The sequence below is a fragment of the Neovison vison genome, chromosome 12, assembly GCF_020171115.1.
Source record: "Neovison vison isolate M4711 chromosome 12, ASM_NN_V1, whole genome shotgun sequence".
NCBI classification, from domain to species: Eukaryota; Metazoa; Chordata; class Mammalia; order Carnivora; family Mustelidae; genus Neogale; species Neogale vison.
This window is the reverse complement of record NC_058102.1, coordinates 19476361-19497741: the sequence shown is the minus strand read 5'-3', so window position 1 is coordinate 19497741 and position 21381 is coordinate 19476361. Positions and strand designations below refer to the sequence as shown.

Sequence of the window (21381 nt, the reverse complement as noted above, 5' to 3'; positions counted from 1 at the left end):
TCTCTGCTTACTTGTGATCTATCAAATAAATAAAACCTTTAAAAAATATGGATATCCAGGGGTGCCTGGGTGGCTCAGTCATTAAGCATCTGCCTTCGGCTTATGTCATGATCTGAGGGTCCTGGTCTGGAGCCCCGCATCAGGCCCCCTGCAGGGGGCCTGCTTCTCCCTTTCCCACTTCCCCTGCTTGTTGTTCCTTCTCTTGCTGTGTCCCTGTCAAATAAATAAATAAAATCTTTTAGAAAATATGGATATCCAATTGTTCCATTCTGCCCTTTCGTCACTAAATTGCCTTTGCATCTTCTTTAGAAATTAGTACCATATGTGTGTTGGTCTAATTCTGGACTCTGTTCTGTTCCATTGATATCCTTTCTGTCTTTACACCAATACCAGACTTTCTCAATTACTGTGGGTTATAATAACTCTAGAAATCAAGTGGTCTTAGTCTTCCAGCTTAGTTCTTTTACTGTTCAGGTATTCTAGGTTCTTTGCATTTCCATGTGAATTTTAAAATAATTTGGTTAATTTCTATTTTAAAAAAGTCTTCGGGGATCTTTATTGGATTGCATTTAATCTCTAGCCCAATTTGGTAACTTTTAAATAAGATTTTTAATAAGAGTCTTCCAACACATAGATACAGTAAATCATACTCCATTTATCTAGGCCTTCCTTAGTTTCTCTCAGCACTGTTCTATAGCTTTTGGTTTTGTTAGATTTGTTAGATTTGGTTTTTATTAGATTTATCCCAGAATTTCATAGTTTTTGATGCTATTGTAAATGGCAATTTTAACTGCTCATTGTTAGTATATAAAAATACAACTAATTATTGTATATTGATTTTGTATCCTTCAACCTTGTAAACTCGTTAGCTCTAACTTCTTTTATACATTCCAATTGATTTTTATATAGTTAATAATGCTGTCTTCAGGTAAAGATAGTTTTTCCTTATAATCTGTATGACTTTTATTTCTTTTCTTGTCTTATTTTATTGGCTATAATCTCCAGTAGGATGGTGAATAGAACTGATAATAGTGGACATTGTTTTCGTAGGAGAAAAGTATTCAGATTTTTACCATTAGGTATGATTTTAGCTGTAGGTTTTTAGGCTTTTGTTTTTAATCAGATAGAGGAAGTTCATTTCTATTTTTAGTTCATTGAGAATGGATATTGTTTTTTGTCAAATGCATTTTCTGTGCCTACTGAGATGATCACATGTTTTTTCTTTTAGTTTGTTAATGTGATAACTTAGATTGATTTTTGAGTTAATCTAACCTTGGATTCCTGGGATAAACTCCACCTGGATATGAATTATTTAAAAATGGATGTTCTGGGGATGTTTCCATAATTTGGCTATTGTAGATAATGCTGTTATAAATTTCAGGATGTATATAGCCCTTCGAATTACTATTTTTGTATTCTTTGGGTGAATACCTAGTAGTGCAATTGCTGGATCATGGGGTAGTTCTATTTTTAACAATTTGAGGAAACTACATACTGTTTTCCATAGTGGCTGCACCAGTTTGCATTGCCACCAACAGTGCAAGAGGGTTCCCCTTTCTCCACACTTATTGTTTCTTGTGTTGTTGATTTTAGCCATTCTGATACATATGAGGTGATATCTCATTGTAGTTCTGATTTGCATTTCTCTGATGATGAGTGATGCTGAGAATCTTTTCATGAGTTTGTTGACCATCTATATGTCTTCTTTGGAAAATTCTATTCATGTCTTCTATTTTTCAACTGATTATTCATTTTTGGGTGTTGAGTTTATAAGTTCTTCATGTATTTTGGATTCTAACCCTTCATTGGATGTATCATTTGCAAATATCCTCTCCCATTTCATAGGTTTCCTTTCAGTTTTGTAGTTTTCTTCTTCTGTGGTGTAGAAGCCTTTTATTTTGATGAAGTCTCAGTAGTTTTTTTGCTTTTATTTCCTTTGCTGCAGGAGTCATATCTAGTAAGAAGCTGCTACTGCTGATGTCAAAGAAGTTACTGTGTTCTCCTTTAGGATTTTTATGGTTTCAGCTCTCATATTTATGCTCTTAATCCATTTTGAATTTACTTTTGGGTATGCTGTAAGACAGTGGTCTAGTTTTCCCAGTACCATTTGCTGAAGAGACTGTCTTTCTCACTGGATATTCTTTCCTGTTTTATTGAAGATTAATTAACCATATGGTTGTGGGCTCATTTCTGAGTTTTCTATTCTGTTCTATTGATCTATGTGTCAAATATTTTTGTTCCAGTATCATACTGTCTTGATCACTACAGCTCTGTAATATGAAGTCCAAAATTGTTTGTTTCAGCTTTGCTTTTCTTTTTCAAGGTTGCTTTGGCCATTTCAGATCCTTTGTTGTTCCATACAAATTTTAGGATCTTTTTTTCTAGCTCTGTGAAAAATGCTGTTGGAATTTTCATAGGGATTGCATTAAATATGTAGATTGCTTTGGGTACTATAGGCATTTTAATATTATTTGTTCTTCCAATCCATGATGAATGGAGAAAGAAGATGTGTGTGTGTGTGTGTGTGTGTAGTATATGTATGTATATATGTATTGTGTATAAATATATGTGTCTATATATACATACACACATAATGGATTACTGCTCAGCCATAAACATGAATAAAATATGCTATTTGCAATGACATTGATAGAGTTAAGAGAGTAGTATGCTGAGCAAAATAAGTCAGTTGGAGAAAGACAAATACTACAGGATTTCACTTATGTGTGGAATTTAAGAAACAAAACAAATGAGAAAAGGGCAAAAAAGAGAGTGAGGCAAACCAAGAAACAAGACTTTTAACTACAAAGAACAAACTGATGGGTTCCCAAAATGGAGGTGGGTGGGAGATGGGTTAAATAGGTGATAGGGATTAAGGAGTCCACTTTTTGTGATGAGCACCAGGTGTTTAACAGAAGTACTGAATTACTATATTGTACACCTGAAACTAATATGTTATAATGAACTATATGTTTATTAACTGGAATTTTTTAAAAAACTTCAAAAAACCATTATTTCATTCTCATCTCTAAGAAAGAAAAATAAGAAGTGTTTTTAGGATAGCTTACATTTACAGAATAATTGAGCAAATAGTACAGAAATTCGATATATATACTCCACTCCCCTCATTCCAGTTTCCCCCATTATTAGCAAATTGCATTAGTGTGTTGCATTTGTTATAATTAATGGACTTTTTTTTTTTTTTACAATTAAGGAAATAATACTGATACATTATTATTAACTAGTCCATAGTTCACATTAAGGTTCACTCTTTGTGTTGTACAGTTCTATGGGTTATGACAAATGAATAATGATATGTATCCATCACATTACACTTTCATATAGAATAGTTTAATTACCTTTAGAATATCCTGTGCTTCACCTATTCATTCTACCTTCACTCCCCTTACATCCTTACTGATTTTTTTTTTTTTTGCTATCTTTGTAGCTTTGACTTTTCTAAAATGTCATGTATTTGGAATTATACAATATGCATGAGAGACTATGGACTCTGAAAAACAGTCTGAGGGGTTTGAAGTGGCGGAGGGGTGGGAGGTTGGGGTACCAGGTGGTGGGTATTATAGAGGGCACAGCTTGCATGGAGCACTGGGTGTGGTGAAAAAATAATGAATACTGTTTTTCTGAAAATAAATAAATTGGGAAAAAAAATATGCAGACTTTTCACTTACCAATATACTTTCAAGCTCCTCTGAATCTTTTCATGACTTGATAACACATTTCCTCTCATTACTGAGTAATATTCCATTGTAAGGATATATTAGAATTTGTTTATTCATTCACATACTGAGAGACATCTTGGTTGTTTCTAGTTTAGAGAATTATGAATAATATTAACATTCATGGGTAGGTTTTTGTTTGGATATGTTTCCAACCCAAATGGATAAATACCGAGGTGTGTGGGTAGTATATGGTAAAATGATATTTAGCTTTAAGAAATTGCCAAACTGTTTTTCGAAGTGGTCCCACAATTTTCATTTCCATAAGCTATAAAGGAGTTTTAGTGTTGCTTTGCAGTCTTTCCAGCATCTAGTATTACCAGGATTTTGGATTTTAGTCATTCTACTAGGTAACTGGCATAATCTCATTTTTTAAATTTTATTTCCCTAATCATACATGATCAACTTGTCATATTTCTAGTGAATATGTGTGTATTCATCTGTGTATCTTCTATGGTATTAAATTAAATTTGCTAAGAAAATTTTAAGAACATCTACCTCTGTTTTTGTAATGAATATGTCTATAGTTTTATTATAGTGTCTGTTTGATTTTGGCATCAGATTAATATTGGTCTGATAGAATGACTCAGAAAGTAGTTCCCCCTTTTTAATTTTCTGGAATAGTTTGTGTATAATTGACATTATTTCTTCCTTAAATATTAGGTAGGATTTTGGTATTATTTCTTCCTTAAATATTAGGTAGGATTCACCAATGAAGTCACGTGGGTGTCCAGTTTTCTTTATGGGAATGTTTTTAGCTGTATATTCAACTTCTTTAGTAGATGTAAGGCTGTTCAGATTATCTTTTTAGGAGTGATTTTTGATGGTTTGTTTCTTTTATGGAATTATGTCATAGATTTTTTATCCTTGAGGCTTTTTGACTTTGCTATCTACGTATTCTGTGTTTATACTGGCCATTTAAAAACTATACTGCCAGCTTCTTAGAATTTTCTAAGGTTTGACTTGGAAAACTAGAATTACAGTAAAGCAAAGCATAAACCAGTATGGTTAAGATATCCCCATGAAAATGTAGAAGTAATTCTACTTGATTGCCACATGGCCACATATTATAATACAAGTGAAAAAATGGAGATTGATGTTAGAATATAATTAAATATAAAAAAATTTCACAACTCCACTTTGCAGATTACAATGTAAAATTTTAATAAGATTGCTAAAAATTTAAGTATTTTGCTTTTATACAGATAACCAAAAGCATTAATATTTAAGATAAGGATATTACTGATACAGTATTTTTGTTTATATAACTAAACTTCTTTTCTTTCTTATATTTCCTGGGAGAATCCTTCAAGCCCTCTGTGTTTCAGTTCATTCATTTGTAAAAATGAGGCAATTAGACTAGACATTTGCTAAGGTTTCTTCTAGATTTAAAAATATTATTCCAATACTTAGAATTTCCAAAAAAAAATTTGTAAAGTTAACTACGAAGTGCTTAATTCTGAAGTATTTTAATCTACTCATATCTATTTGAACATAAGTATACACTGATGACTAATAAATGATTTGTAGACATTATAAAATGAATTTTTCTCAAGTTTATTTACTTGTAAGCTGCCAATCTAAAGTAATACTGTCTTGGGAAGAGAGAAAATGGAGTCACAAAATCTTTACACCTCATGTTCCAAAGGAAGATAAGTGTCTCTTGTTTAAGATTTCTATTGAGAATCCAAGTCAGAGTGGCACTCACTTTAGTGTCAGTGCTTTTGTTATTCATCTTCCTAAGGAGAAAGGTAAAAGCAAAAGTTTGGCACCATTGCAAGAGCAATGTTACAAAGTAACAATGTTACAAATTAACATAGTCCTGTACAAAATTGTGAGAATTTAAGTTTTTCATGGATCCTGGAAATTAAGCTTGTTTTTGTGAAGAACTTGATCAGAACAAAACAGTTTCACTGAATGTTATGTTGTTTGGGCACTCTTTAAGAGCACACGGACATAATTTATTCTCTAACAGGAGCCATGCTCTGGTTCAGATATAAAACTTTCACAGAAAAACTCTGCAGGGTATGTGTAAAAGGAAACATTTAAAAATTGTATTGTAATTACAACAGACTATAAAGATACAGATTTAGTCATTGTTTATCCTTTGCTCATTCTTGGAAGATTTTTAAAAAACTAAAATTTGTAATGAAAAAGTTCTGGAAATCTTGTGTGGCTTACCATCCAATTTTCTTTATATCCAAGATAAAAATTATAGATTTTAAATAAAGGTAAGTTCAGGTCAATGTGATGCTTTAGAAGCAGCTTTGTCTGTAGTGGAAGCTTCTGGTAGTGCCCTACAATGCACCCCCCAGTCCCACCTTGGATGTTAGCCACAGCTGTAGTGGATTTCTATATTCAATCTCAGACTCACCTTTTGGTGATAGCAACTCACCTCCAATGAATGTCCCATTTCTCCACTTTCTGACAAAGTGTCCTTTCCAAGGCCATGGAGCCACCAAGGTGCATAGGCAATTACATCCCAGAAATGTAGAGGAGTAAAGTCCTCAATCAATGGGTCCAGGGTTAGTGGACAGATGATCCGGCCTCTAGTCCTTCTGGTGGACAATTCTGGGAAAAACCTGCTCATTTTTGTTTTGTTTTTACTTTATTTTTTATTTGTTTTATAAGATAAAAACTATTTTGTTTAATATAAAAGAATACATTTTGATTGTAGAAAGTGTTTGAGAATAGATTTCCTAAAACATCCTTCTCAGAAAAAAAAAAAACTTCATCAAAGATAGAGAAGATCTGAACTAATTTTTTATTAGTTCATTTCTAAGGAGATGGTAGTCTTGGAATCAATTCCCAAGCACTCACAGTAGAAATCTTTGTAATATATCCTTGTATCATATTTTCTTCCCTGTGTCATTTTTCCTGATCTCTCATTCCTGCCTCCTGGGATTAATTCACAAATAAACTTCTTGTGCCTGAGTGTTTGTCTTGAGATCTGTTTTTAGGAGGAATATAACATAGGACTTTGGTATGATAGTGGAAAGGAGATCCTTAGGATAGGTTTCCAGAACTTGGTCCCCTCTCCTATTGTAAGAATAATCAGGATGATGGAAATCTCTGGTGTACATTACAACTCATAAGAATCTCACCTATGATGGAATGGGACAAGAAGCCATGAGTTATCCACTATCTCTGTCACTAGAATGGTTTGGGGGCAAAGAATTGTGGAATTGACTAGTATTTGTTAATTGTCTGGGGAACCTAGAAAAAAAGAAGTAAAAGACTCAAATCTACCAACTGTCATCTTAGGGCACACTGAAAGCCAAAAGGCCACTTCTGCAGTCTTTAAAGAGACCTTTATCTCCTTAGCTGTAGGAGAGCTGTGGTGAAACTCAGGCCCAGAGTTTAAGGATGGCAGACCTGCAAAGGAGATGATATGTGCAGCCTCTTCAAGTCTGCTTTGTTAAAGTCACAGCCCTGATACCGAAGGAGAGGGACAGACTTGAGATGAAAAAATCTGGGTGGATGTGCTTGAGCAGCTTGAACATCATGCCAGCCAAAGCAGTCTTTTCTCCTTTACTTGAGGAGAGCAGCCTTGCCTTACCTGGAGGCCATTCAGTGTTTGCTTGAAATGGATGCCTTCCAAGTACAATTACCCCCTACCACCTCAGGATTTAATTAACTTCCCCATTGCCTTGAGAATAATGTCAAGTTTCAGCTGAGAGAGAAAACACAGTCCTTGATCTGGGAAGAGAGAGCCTATTTACTGAAAGAATTTTAGGAACTGGCTAACAAGCACTGGAAGAAATCTGGAGAACATGTGTGGGAAGAGATCCTGAACCTGTAGCACCGGAGTAAGCAGAATATAAGGCTGGACAGAGGAGAGTTTATTGACATGAGAGCACTCTCTCATGACTCAAGAGCAACACCCTGGCAATGGAGCTGGTGCTAATAGGCTGTTGGGAAAACTTCATGAAATTTGGTCAGGATGGTCTACAGTAAGTGAAATGGAGATGCTGAAATTGCCCGTAAAGTACTGAAAAAGAGCTCAGTGGCTGAGGGGTGGGAATGTTAGAATGGATTTATTTCTTGTGTTGAGAGAGACAACCCACTACTTTCCCAGAAGGATCTAGAGAATTCTCTTTACTAAGGAAATAAAGAATAACACTAATGAAGCTGGCACCAACATCTCTGAGAAAAGTCAGGGTAGCTACATTCTGTAGACCAGAATTCACAGGAGGGGATATGATGCCACAGAATTGGACACTCTAGTATTAACTGAGATGGTAGGATTCCATAATGGCAGGAAGCAGGTGGTGATATTCAACCATCAGTGGCAAAGTAGCAACAGGCCGAAGTGGCAATCTAGATTCCCTGGTAAGCAGGGATCTGTGTTGGTGACTAATATACCATGGTGTACCTCATGCTCAAGGTAGAAGGTAGTAGACTAGAGTGTAGCTTTAATTGTAAAATCCCAAAAAAGCATGGACCGGTGAGAAGGCTGATGTCAGCTGCTATAAAGGAGAAGTGTTTTCCTTTAATTATTATCTCATTATGTCCATCCATCGAAAAGGAGGCCAAAGCCCTTTAAAAATGCCACCTTGGGGCACCTGGGCAATTGGTTGGGTAGCTGACTCTTATTTCGGCTCAGGTCACAATCTTGGGGTTGTGGGATCAAGCCCCATGTCAGGCTCTGTACTCTGTGTAGAGTCTTTGCTTCTCTGTCTCCCTCTGCTCCTTGCTGCCTGCCCCCCCCCATAAATAAATAAATAAATAAATAAAATCTTTTAAAAAAAGAAAAATGCTACCTTTTCCACTACAAGTATATCTAAAAAGAAATTTCCTTAGTCTTTCTCTATTTGTCAAAGTAACTGTACAATGGATAAAGGGGAATACTTAAATCTTTTAAATGTTGGATAGAGGACCAAATTGACTTGATATCAAGTATCTGTCACGATCCTCCCTCAGTTAGAGTGGTGTTATGGACACCAGGTAACAAATAAAGTCTGGGCTCCAGTCCATCTTATAGTACTTTTAATTGGATGAGGTAGGTCCCTGTGGCTATTTCCCTGGTTTCTGAGTACATACTTGGGATATTCTTAACAGCTTCACATCAATTCCCTGACCTATGAAATAAAATCCATTATGGTAGGGAGGATCAAGTAGAAATCCCTAAAACTATACCTGCCACCCAGCCAAGATAGTAAACCAGAAAAAATATTGCATTCTGAGTGGAATAGCAGAGATTAGTACCATCTTCAAACATTTAAAGGATGCAAAGATGATGCCTTATGCATTCACATGTATCACCCTGCTGAATCCCAAGGACCGCCGTAGAAGACAAAGGACTATCATAAACTTAACCAAGTGATCATGCTGATCATGACTCCTATGCCAGATATGATACCTCTCCTGGAACTTAAGAACACAGCCTCTGGCATGGTATATGACTGTTAACCTGGAAAACTTTTTTTCAATCATTAAGAACATTGAAAGTGTTTATATATACATAGGAAGGATAGCAATGTATTCTAACCTACTGTCATAGGGTTATGTAAATTCTCCTACTCTCTCACTAGGTAGTCTGCAGGAATTTTGTTCATCCTGCTATTCCACAAAACCTCATGCTGGTAACTTGTATTGGTAAATTAGGCTAAAGATTTAGTGAAGAGGAAATGGAAAGGACCCTTGGTGCCCTTTAAGATAGAAGATAGAAGATACAAGATAGAAGATAGAAGATACAAGACACAGGCTAGAAGATAGAAGATTCAGATCCTTGAAGATTTTAGGTCCAGTGGTCCAAAGGATGCTGGGATATCCCCTCCAGGGTAAAGGACAAATTACTCAGCCATCAGAAAGGATGGATACCTACCATTTGCACTGACATGGATGGGACTGGAGGGTACTATGCTAAGAGAAGTAAGTCAAGCAGAGAAAGACCAATTATTATATGGTTTCACTCATAGGTGGAACATAAGGAATAGCGCAGAGGACCATAAGGGAAGGGAAGGAAAACTGAATTGGAAGAAATCAGAGAGGGAGACAAACCATGAGAGACTCTAGACTCCAGGAAACTGAGGGTTAAAGAAGGGAGGGGGGAGTGGGGACGGGGGTAACTGGATGATAGGTATTAAGGAGGGCATGGGCTGTGATGAGCACTGGGTGTTATACACAACTAATGAATCACTGAACACTACACTAAAAACTAATGATGTATTGTATGTTGACTAATTGAACATAGACCAAAAAAAAGGGACAAGTTACTGAACTTGCACCCTCTACCATTAATTAAGAAAGAGGTATAGCATGTTGGTGGCTTTGGCTTTTGAAAGTCGAATACTGCTCTCACCCATTTGTGGGGTGACTTGGAAGGCTGCTAGTTTCAAATAGAGTCCAGAGCAGAGAGGGCTGTGCTCCAGGTTCAGGCTGTGACATAAGCTGCCCTGCTGCTCAGCTGATTACATGACAGATTATCCATTGATACTACAGATACCTGAGGTAGGACACTGTGTAGCATCTCTGGCAAGTTTTAATAGCACAGATCTTAAGTTCGGAGCAAAGTCATGCCTTCTCATTATTTGAAAAGCAACTCCTGGCATGCCTGTGGTATTCATCAGAAATTAAAAATCTGATGTCAAGTGATTAACTGGAGCTGCCAATCATGCAATGGGTACTATCAGATTCACCAAATCGTAAGGTCAGATAGTAGATAGTCACAGTAGTAATCCATCATTCGATGGAAATGATGCATTTGGAACCAAGCCTGAGTTAGTCTAGAGGGTATGTGTAAATTGCATGGACAGGTAGCCTAGATTCCCCCTACCATTTATCTCTCTTGCACAAATGCATCTCCTTTAACCTATTGCTAAGATCTCATGGGAAATTCCCTATGATCAGATGTATCAGTTATTTATTGCTACAGTAATGCCATAAAATAATAAAAAAATCTTTATGAGAATCAACAATTAACATTTATCATTCATACATCTAAGGGCAGCTGGGAATAGGCTAGACATATGTTCTAGTCTTGGCTGGGATTGCTCACATTTTAAGCTTGGCTGCAGGGTGACTGGAACAACTTAGCTCTGCTCCACATATCTTTCACTTTTCATCAGACTATCCCAGTCATATTCTTATGTCAGTGGCAGAGGTACAAGAGAAAGCAAGACCAATCATCCAAGTATTTTTCAAGCCTCTGCCTGGATCAGATTTGCGGACATTCTATTGGTCCAAAGCAAAACCACATGGCTAAGTTCAGAGTCAAAAGGTGAGGCAGAATGCTCCACCCAGAGTAGGAAGGCAATGAAAAATTACATGGGAAAAAGCATGGAGAGGGAGAGGTGAGGAACTGAAGCACTTTTTAAAAATATTAACATGCCAGGTGACAGAGAAGGAAAAAGTAGACCTTGTTCATGGATGGACCAGCTTGCTCTGTGGGTGTGAGCCAACAATGGCTGGCTTCTACACTATTGTCTCTCTCAGAGGAAGTGATAGAGATCAGTGGTGAGGGAAAAATCTTCCTGACAGAGCTTCAAACAGTACACTTGGTCATCCGTGCTGACAAAGATGTGGCTTCAGTTAAGAATAAAAAACTGTTTTTGATTATGGCAAAATGTGCAGATTTTTCCATCATGGAATGTCAGTGAAAGAACATTCACATGAGAAAGTAGAGATCAGGCACACAGGATGATTCCAATAGATTTCAGCCCGTCTTTTCCGTAACCACTCCAGGCTTGCACAACAAACCCATGAAAAAAGTATTCATGGTGACAGAGTTGGAGGCTAGGCATGGGATGGGCCCAACAGCTTGGGTTTTTTCTCATTTAGGACGATCTAGTTACTACTACTATTGAAAAGTGATCTGTCACAAGCAAAGACCAATGATTTGGTACTATCCCTTTACTGAAATCAACTAGCTACTTGGTAACAAGTTGTGTGCATTAATTTCCTTCCACCCCAGAGGGGGAAGTAATTCAGTCCATAGTAATTAATTTGTACTCTTAATATAGGCTTGCCCTCCTTTCCAGCAGTACCTCTGCCATCATATCTAAGATAGTAATCTTAGAATCTAGAATGCCTATTACCAACACAGTATCCTGCATTACGTTGCATTAGACCAAGGAACTATTTTATAGCAAATGAACATGAACGATTAGATCAATGAACCTACACATAGAGTATTATCCAGAAGCAGTTAATCTAGGATAACTATGGCCAGATTAGGCATCAGCTCAGGTATAACATCCTGTAGGATTAAGGTACTATTTTCGGGACGCCTGGGTGGCGCAGTTGGTTAAACGACTGCCTCCGGCTCAGGGCGTGATCCTGGAGTCCCGGGATCGAGTCCCACATCAGGCTCCCAGCTCCATGGGGAGTCTGCTTCTCCCTCTGACCTTCTCCTCGCTCATGCTCTCTCTCACTGTCTCTCTCTCTCAAATAAATAAAATAAAATCTTAAAAAAAAAAAAAATTTAAGGTACTATTTTCCAGGACATGATACATGCAGTATACCAATGAACAGTATGTGATGCCATGTCCCCAAAGGCAAGGTGCAGGAACCAAGAGCATAGAAATAGGATTGGCCTTTCTTACCACCATTCCCAGTGAGCTATTTATAGAATATGTTTCCCATTCCTACTACCTTAAGCTTTGTTGGATTGGAGGTCCTGTATCCTGACAGGGTAAAGGGAAGAAGCTGGCACACTTCCACCAGGAGGCACTGTAAGGATTCCACAAAACTGAAGCTACAGCTGCCACCTGGTCCTGTTGGGCTGCTCATGTCTATGGGACAACAGGCAAGAAAGGGGAATTAATATGTTGGTTAACAAGAAAAGCTAGGAATGTGACTACAAAATCAAACAGTGAGGCTGTGCTGGAACTCAGGTGATTCCCTGGGGGCATGTTTTGGTGCTTCCAAGGCTGGTGAGAACAGCAAACAAACAACTATGATAATCATAGACTTAAAAAGGGCAAAGTAATCAAGACCCCAGATCCCTGAAGGGATGAAGATCTGGTTCACTCCAGCAGTCAACCAAACTAGACTAGTTGAATTTCTGGCAGAGAGCAAAGAAAACCTCAAATGGGGGGTGGAGGAGGGAGATAATGAATATATTTTGGCCTTGGGTTCAGTAATAAGAGGAACTATAGCTTGTCTAATCTTTCTCGGTAGTCTTTTTATAGAATGTGGCTGAGCACCACCTTGAAGACTCGATGATGGAGTGGATTTAACATGGGACTCAAGCAGTTCTGCATAGGCAAGAACTACTGAGCAACACCTCTTTGGCCCAACATCACATCCTCTTATCAACTTCTGCTATCAGCCACAACTGCACTTCACAGTTCTGAGCTCAGACTTGTCCCTTTTTTTGCTAGTGAAATTCCACCACAAGTGTGAGCCATACATCTTTTTCTTTTCTGTTCCAAGTCCTTTTTTAATGTTGGGAAAGCCCACCTTCCCACACAAAAGTACAGCCCGGAAGTGTGGGATTAGTCAATGCTCCTGGAGGCAGCTTTCAACTAATGGGGGATGGAAACTGGTTAATAATTATCCTATCTGTATTAGGTGGGCATTTATGGGAGGCAGTTTGAAAGCTCCTCAGGAGCCCAAAATGGCAACTTTAATAATATACTTTTATAATATATTTTTGTAAAGGTATTCTTCCTCTTGCTCTTTCTGTTCTCTTACTTCTGCATCCTGTAATTACTTCACAAATGACATACTTAAACCCAAGGCCTTTTCTCAGGGTCTGCTTTCAGGTAGGCTAAACCATTAATCAAATGCATATGTATCTTTTCATGTAAGTACTTTAGAAATTTTCTGCACTGTGTAGTAGAGGTGAGGTGAGGAGAGCATTTTTAATTTTTTTTTTTTCCTGTTTAGGCAATAAAAGAGTTGATCACGTGATGCTTACTCACTCTGAAACACATTGAAACTACCTTTAATTCAATTTCTACCTGATAATATTCTAAGAATATCTGACACTTTAATAGTATAGGAACTAATGGGCAAGTGATGAAAAGCTCTACATGCTAATAAATATGACCAATAAATTCCAAATTCATACTTTCTATGACATATAAGGTTCAAGTTGTCACATAAAATTTAAATCTGGTATTAGTCTCTGCCAAAAACTTCCTTAGCCACTCTTACAATACAAACACACATAATACTTTTCATGTTAAAATAGTCACAGAAATTGAATAACTTACTTAGTCAAATTCACCTTTTTTGCATTGAATCTATTTTTTAAATTTTAATGTATTTTATTTTTATTTTTTTTTAAATTGCAACTTTTAATTAATTTATTTTTTTAATAAACATATAACGTATTTTTATCCCCAGGGGTACAGGTCTGTGAATCACCAGGTTTACACATTTCACAGCAACATTGAATCTATTTTTGATTGGCAACTCACACTGGGTTCATTTTCAATGCTCACCGCATCCCCGAAATAGCCCATCTTAGTATTTGTAGTACTAATAGGACTTTATTTAAGTTATTCTATTTTTCAGTCACAGCCCTGTGTTTTGGTAACAAGACATAATGCCAGGTTATAAATTCTTTCTTTCTTTATTTATTTAAACATAGAGGAAGTTTGTTGGTGGATATATGGTCATTTGATGTTTTTATGACTAAAAGTTCAAGGTCAGGTTCTCTTTCTTATAGAATGTAAATGTATACCTACACATATATATGTAACTGTTATCAAAATTAAGCTTAGTCACTAAAAGAAGATTCACTGTCTGAACTTTCTTCTGTAATTTTTTCACCTTCACCATCAGGCACTGGAGCATCTGGCCTTCTGAAAGAGAAGGGAACAATTTTTGAAGGTTTTACCAGTTGAAAAATGAGTTTGCTACCTGTAAATTTGGTTCATTGCTGCTAGAATATTGCTGCTACTAAATCTGCCAAGTCTGTGTCCTTAACTGAGAGACCCCTGCTCTCCACAGCATGCTTCTCTTTGGCTTCTCCAGCACTGTTTTCTCTTGCCAGTCCTTACAAAACATGCTACTCCAGCACTTTCTGCTTCTCATTTCCAGGGAGACCCAATTACAGACAGAAATGCGATGTGGAGAGGCAGGCATGCCCAGTGTTACATCTCTGTGGCCTCCAAGAGTACAGGAGGTACAGAGAAAGGAAAGCTAGAAATGGGAAGAAAAGAAAATCTTCATGTTCCAGGAAAGCTGCAGAAAGGAATTTAAAAATGGAAGAGAGTGAAAAGAATGGCTATTAAGAAACACAAACAATATGGAAATTTTGCAGGGTAGAAGAGAGCCTGGTAAAAGAAGTTTCTTAGTGTTTGTTGAATATTTTCACTTATACTTTATCTTCATCGAATGAATATAAAAAGTATGAGTTGGCAAAAAATGTCTCAAAGGTTCCCTAGGCACAACAAGGAGATATGAAAACAATTAAATTCCAACTTTGCAGGGATAGATTATAATAAATCAAATGAAATTTTAATGGTGTTATCAAAATTGTCAACTAGATAGGCTCTATAGTGTTTGTTAGTAAATCATCTAATCAATATGGTAATACTATCATTAAGCAAGTAAAGTATACTTCTGGGGAAATTAAGAGGGAAAGGAAAAATGATATAGCTGTTCTATCTTAATAACCAAAACTACCAGACTCTGATTTTTACTCAAGAATTAGGAAGGGGAGGTGAACCATGAGAGACTATGGACTCTGAAGAACAATCCGAGGGTTTTGAAGGGGCGGGGGGTGGGAGGTTGGGGGAACCACGTGATGGGTATTATAGAGGGCACGGATTGCATGGAGCACTGCGTGTGGTGCAAAAACAATGAATACTGTTACACTGAAAAGATATATTTTTTAAAAATGTAATAAAAAAAAAAGAATTAGGACACCAACCCATAAAACTCTTCTTTGCCACAAATATAATTACTATTACTCAAAATAAAAAATGTACAATCTACCATATTTATATTAGTTATTAAAAATTATGGCTGATTTTTGGCTTATGTTTTTTAATATTATATCTGTCAAGCTACAAAACAGAGAAATGCTGGCATTCCTCCCAGCAATGGATCAAACATAAACCCATTCGCTTTGCTGTACAATTTAAGATTATGACTTAGAGGGAGTCACATGTACTCAATACAGTAAACTTTAAAGCTGGAAACAGCATGTCTAAGTTTTGACTGATATTCCATCTGCCTAAAATACTAACATAAGACCACAGTCTTCAAGGCTTTCCATAGAAACAAGAAATCTAGGAGTAGTGGGCATGAATACCGGACATATTTTCCAAATAAATTTCTCTTTGCTATACAGGTGATTTCTCACTGTGTTTACTTTGCTAAAAAGGAAAAAAATTACCAGAGGTAATTATTTAAGTACTACATCAAATTATATTTATGGCAGCTCAAACAAATAAAACAATGTATACAATGTCTCCAAAATAAATGATACTTAAGGCCAAAAGCAGCTTAAGCCTAGGAGGAGCTGAAATAATACACTTAATTTATGTGTTTAGCCATTTTTTTTTTAAAGATTTTATTTATTTATTTGACAGACAGAGATCACAAGTAGGCAGAGAGGTAGGCAGAGATAGAGGAGGAAGCAGGCTCCCTGCTGAGCAGAGAGCCCGATGTGGGACTTGATCCCAGGACCCTGAGATCATGACCTGAGCCGAAGGCAGCGGCTTAACCCACTGAGCCACCCAGGCGCCCCTGTTTAGCCATTTTTTAATAGATGTGATCATCACAGCTATAGAGTATAGTGGTTAAGAACACAGATTCTGTCTGTGGTCAGACTGCTTGGATTCAATTCCAGTCTTGCTACATATTTGCACAGCTTTGGGGAAGCTAGGTGACCACTCTGGATCCAACTAATTGACTGGATTGTTATAATGATTAAAGTGAGTTATTATATGTAAAGTATATCAAATAATATTTGGCACATAGTAATATATTAAATAAATGCTATCTTGTATCATCATCATCATCATCATCACCATCATGATTATCATCATCACATACCCACCATTTTGCCAGGAACTGTGTTACATGCTGGAGATACAAAAATGAATGAAAAATCTTCCTGCCCTGAAGAAGCTGATATTTTAGGGGGATATTTCAGAGGGAGACAGAATGCAAATTATTATTATATAGTGTGATATACATGAATACAGATGTAGTAACTATGCTTATGTGAAAAGAAAAAAGTAACTCGCTTTATGAGGTTTGGTCAAAAAAGATTCCAGAGAAGTGGAGATATTTGTGAAGGGTATTAGGATATGAGTAGGAGTTCCCCAGAAACAGAAAAGATGGGAATAAGTGGGGATGAGAGGGTTCTGAATAAAGAAAAAAAATGAGAATTCATGTTGCATTTGGGAACTGTAAATCATTTGGGAGCTACAATATAAGGTAATTTCTGTTAAAATTTGGTGACATTAGACCATTTGGCAGGAACAATAGGTATGAGAATTTCCTTCCTTTTAAAGGATGAATAATATTCCTTTGTATGCACATACTACATTTTGTTTATCCATTCACCTCTGGGTGGGCATTTGGGTTACTTTCACCTCTGGCCTACTATGAATAATGCTACTTGAACCTGGTATACAAATACATGCTTGAGGCCGTGCTTTCATTTCTTTTGGGTATATACCCAGAAGTGGAATTGCTCTACCATATAATAATTCTATGCTTAATTTCTTGAGGAACTGCAATATTGTTTTCCATAGTAGCTGTAATATTTTACATTCCCACCAACAGGGCACGAGGGCTCCATTTTCTTTGTATCTTTGCCAATACTTGTTATTGTTTGTCTTCATTCATTTAAAAATAAATTTTAGGCTACTTTGATTTGGAATTGCTAGAAAAATAAAAGAAAAAGCACATACTTGTCCTCTTTGGATATAGAAAAGAGAAAAATTTCAAGATATCAGAATCAAAGAGGTAATGTATATGAAAATATTTTGTAAGTTAAAAAGCTTTACAGAAAAGTTCATAATAAAGCTTAAAACAATACCATCATTTCCAGACTGGATAATCATATACAGGGGGACAAAATTTTGGCTTTTTATGTTATGATCAGAATGGCTCTTGCTTAATCCTGTATATATGGACCTGTTTTTCATGCAAAGAAGTTTTTTTTAAAAAGAACCATGAGAGACTATGGACTCTGAAAAACAGTCTGAGGGGTTTGAAGTGGCGGGGGGGTGGGAGGTTGGGGTACCAGGTGGTGGGTATTATAGAGGGCACGGCTTGCATGGAGCACTGGGTGTGGTGAAAAAATAATGAATACTGTTTTTCTGAAAATAAATAAATTGAAGAAAAAAAAATGGGGAAACTCCTAGTAATCAAAAACAATATTAAAATAAAACAAGGTAACATTTAAAAAAAAAAAGTTTTTTTTCCATTTATTTGAAGAGAGAGTGCGAACAAGAGAGCATGAGAAATGGGTGGGGTCAGAGGGAGAGGTAGCAGCAGACTTCCTGTTGAGCAGGGAGCCCCAACATGGAGCTCAATCCCAGGAACCTGCAGTCATGACCTGAGATAGAGTTGTTTAAGCAACTGAGCCACCCAGGTGACCTCATGCAAAAAAGTTTTAAAGATATGTCTGAAAAAGTTGCTATCTTAAAGTACTGGGCTAAAGCTTAGTTTCTCAAAATTCAATGGATTCATTATTAAAATGTGAAGATGAGGACTTTGTAACAGTTTCTCAGTGTCCTAAATATATGAGTATCACTAAAAAAGAGTTAATCAGCAAAATGTAGAAACACATATAAAGTCAGAGTACAAGGTGCTTGGGTGGCTCAGTCATTAAGGGTTTGCTTTCAGCTCAGGTCATGATCCCAGGGTCCTGGGATGAAGCCCCACATCAGGCTCGCTGCTCAGCAAGAAGCCTACTTCTCCCCAGCCCTCTCCCCCTGCTTGTGTCCCTTTCTCGCTGTGTCTCTCTCAAATAAATAAATAAAATCTTTTAAAAATAAATTTAAAAAGTCAGAGTACATTCATAATGTATCATGTACATTTTTAAAAAATCTCAATCTTCAGTGGTCACACAATAAAAACCACTATTTTGGTATCTACATTTTAATAATCATACTTATATAATTTGTGGCACCAAGATTATCCACAAAAGTCTTTTTAAAAAAAAGAGATTTTATTTATATGTTTGACACAGAGAGTGCACAAACAAGGGGAGCGGCAGGCAGAGGGAGAGGGAGAAGCAGGCTCCCTGTTGAGCAAGGAGCCTGATGCGAGGCTAGATCTCAGAACCTGGGATCATGACCTGAGCCTAAGGCAGCGGCTTAACCAAATGAGCCACCTAGGTGCTCCATATAAAAGTCTTAATAAAAGCAAAATTTTTAAAATTTTAATTTTCAACTCATTTCTTAGTCTAAGTATCTTTTAAAATAAGTGTTTCAACTCACTTATTAAAGTTACTAAGGCTGACTTCAACAAAAAATGAGCCAAAATTCAGAAAGGAAAGGAGAAGGAAGAACTAAATATATACCAATCATTACACAGATGCTGTGTGCTTTTTCTTTTTGATACTCACCTTTCTCCCATTTATGTGAATCAAATAAGGATGTCAACCACAATTCCTGCTGCCCCCATTCTTTCCCTGTACCCTTCCTTGTTTCAGTCACATAATCCAGGATTGGCCAGTCATTAAGCATTTCTTCCCCTGGGAAGAGAGACTGATTCAAGGGAGGGCACATGACCCAATCAGGGCTAATCAGAATGTTTCCCTAGAAATGAGCTATGATATTCTACACTTGATGTTATTCAATTAGCAAATCTAACAATATTAAAGCCTTCATAAGTGCTAATTCCTTGGCTTCAAGGAGCAAGATCAATTACACTGGAGAGAAGTGAATTATTATGCCAAGGAGTAAAGTTGGAATGAGGTGCTAGGAAAGTGAGAACACCAACCAGCCACACAACAAGCACAGATGACACTAAAACTCCTAGATCCTGTCCCACTTAGACTTTTTAGCTATGTGAATCAATAACTTCCCTTTCTGAGCTAGTTTGAGTTGGTTTCTGCGATTCTGAACATGAAAAGAGTCCTAAACTACAAATATCATTGGTTTAATTTGTTTTCATTAAAGAGATATTTATATTTGTGTTTAAAACCGCAGTCACTTAAGAAAAGGACATAAAAAACATATATAAACATACTTTGGAAAAACATTTATTTATGTAGATAGTTTAAAAATATTTTTCATTTTCTTTAATTTAATGGTTTTAACATTAAATTTAAGGCACATTAAGTGACAAAAGCATTGTTAGTAAAAATATGGCTGAGTACATTATGGGAAGAGAGTACAGTAGTTATCATCACTTGAAAAGTTACACTTTTCAATATTGACTACAGCGCACATAAATTTATAATGTCACATGATCCTGTTGTCACATGATCCTGTTGTCAACTGTCAGAATACTGATCCTGTTCTGTCATAGCTCTATGCAAGGGCAACATGTGGTCTTACAAGAAAGAGCAAAACACTAAATTCCTGAGCCAAGACTGTACTGACTATAAATAAAAAGACTTCTGGGGTGGTTATAAAAATGACAATTTAGACTTTGATAATATAGTAACTAGTAAGACTTATTTCAGCATTACATTTATTCAAACTATTCGCACTTTGGTCTTTTCCCTTCTGAATGCCCATCAACACAGGTATATCCTGTCCTTTGTTGTGCTACACAGCAAACAATTCATACCTAATATTATATATTAGAAGAAAAGAAAGCAAAAAGAAAGAAAGAGAGAAAGATTGATTGATCTCCCAGAAAATACTGGTTTTTGCTATTTATCTTGGGGTCCTTTACTCCCCAGCTGCTCCCTTATCTTTTGCTCACTAGTCATTGGCAGACCACAATGCTTTTTAATACCATCTCTTTAATATTTCTATTATTTCTCTCTCTTGTGATCAAAGTCTCCAACTCTGGACCAATAATTTGATAATTGGTTTTTTTTCTGTCCTGTGCTTAGCCAGTCTGCCAGCCAGTGGTTGAGAAGTGGCAATCACATTGAATGGGACTCCAGCTCAGTAAAAATTAAAAAATGGAAGCAGAAAAACTATCTTTGGAATTGTTCAGTTAGGAAATTGAAGTCTATCTTATCCCCAACCAGCCAAAGCCCAAACTTTAATCCATTATGTTGTCGAATAGCAGGAGGTAGACAAAGATGACTGGTAGATAAGGAATTCCTTTAGAGGGTGGGACATCCCTTCAATATAATTAACAGAAAGTTTTCTTGGTTTCTAGTATCCTTTTGGTTACCACTAATAAACCCCATCTTGTGAAAATGGTAAGTAGGCTGAGGTGGTTACTTTTATTTCTGGCAACCATAACTGTGATCATTCCACAGTCTGCGAGGAAGGTATAAATGTCTTTTGAATAAATATCCTCAGAACAAATGCCAACTGAGCTGGTTCAGTTCAAAGTCTGCACAATAGCTTGACTCAATTACATGCTTTCATCAGCCAAATCAATATACTACACCCACTTAAATCAATGGATACATCATCCAAACAGAAAATTTATAATGTGCCTTAAATGACACATTAGGCCAGATGGACTTAATTGATATAAAGAACACTCCATACAAAAGCAGCAGAATATCCATGCTTCTCAAGTGTACATGAACAGATCACATAGCAGGGCATAAAAATAATCTCAATAAATTCAAGAAGACTGAAAT

At 36.6% G+C, this 21381-nt stretch overlaps 1 protein-coding gene across 7 annotated transcripts in view; it reads right to left on the bottom strand.

Annotated features, from left to right (window-relative positions):
- The window catches only part of WASHC3 (WASH complex subunit 3), a 122334-nt gene that overhangs the window by 53283 nt on the left and 47670 nt on the right, over positions 1-21381 (bottom strand). For 2 of the 7 annotated variants that reach the window (XM_044229342.1, XM_044229343.1), the window contains exon 7: positions 14247-14494. The exons of 4 other annotated variants lie outside the window; for them this stretch is intronic. In XM_044229342.1, coding sequence (XP_044085277.1) covers positions 14410-14494 — 85 coding nt within the window. In that variant the 3' untranslated portion in view covers positions 14247-14409. Of the gene's footprint in view, positions 1-14246; positions 14495-19259; positions 19357-21381 lie in introns of those variants that run through there. One more of the 7 variants, XM_044229345.1, reaches the window with a different exon arrangement.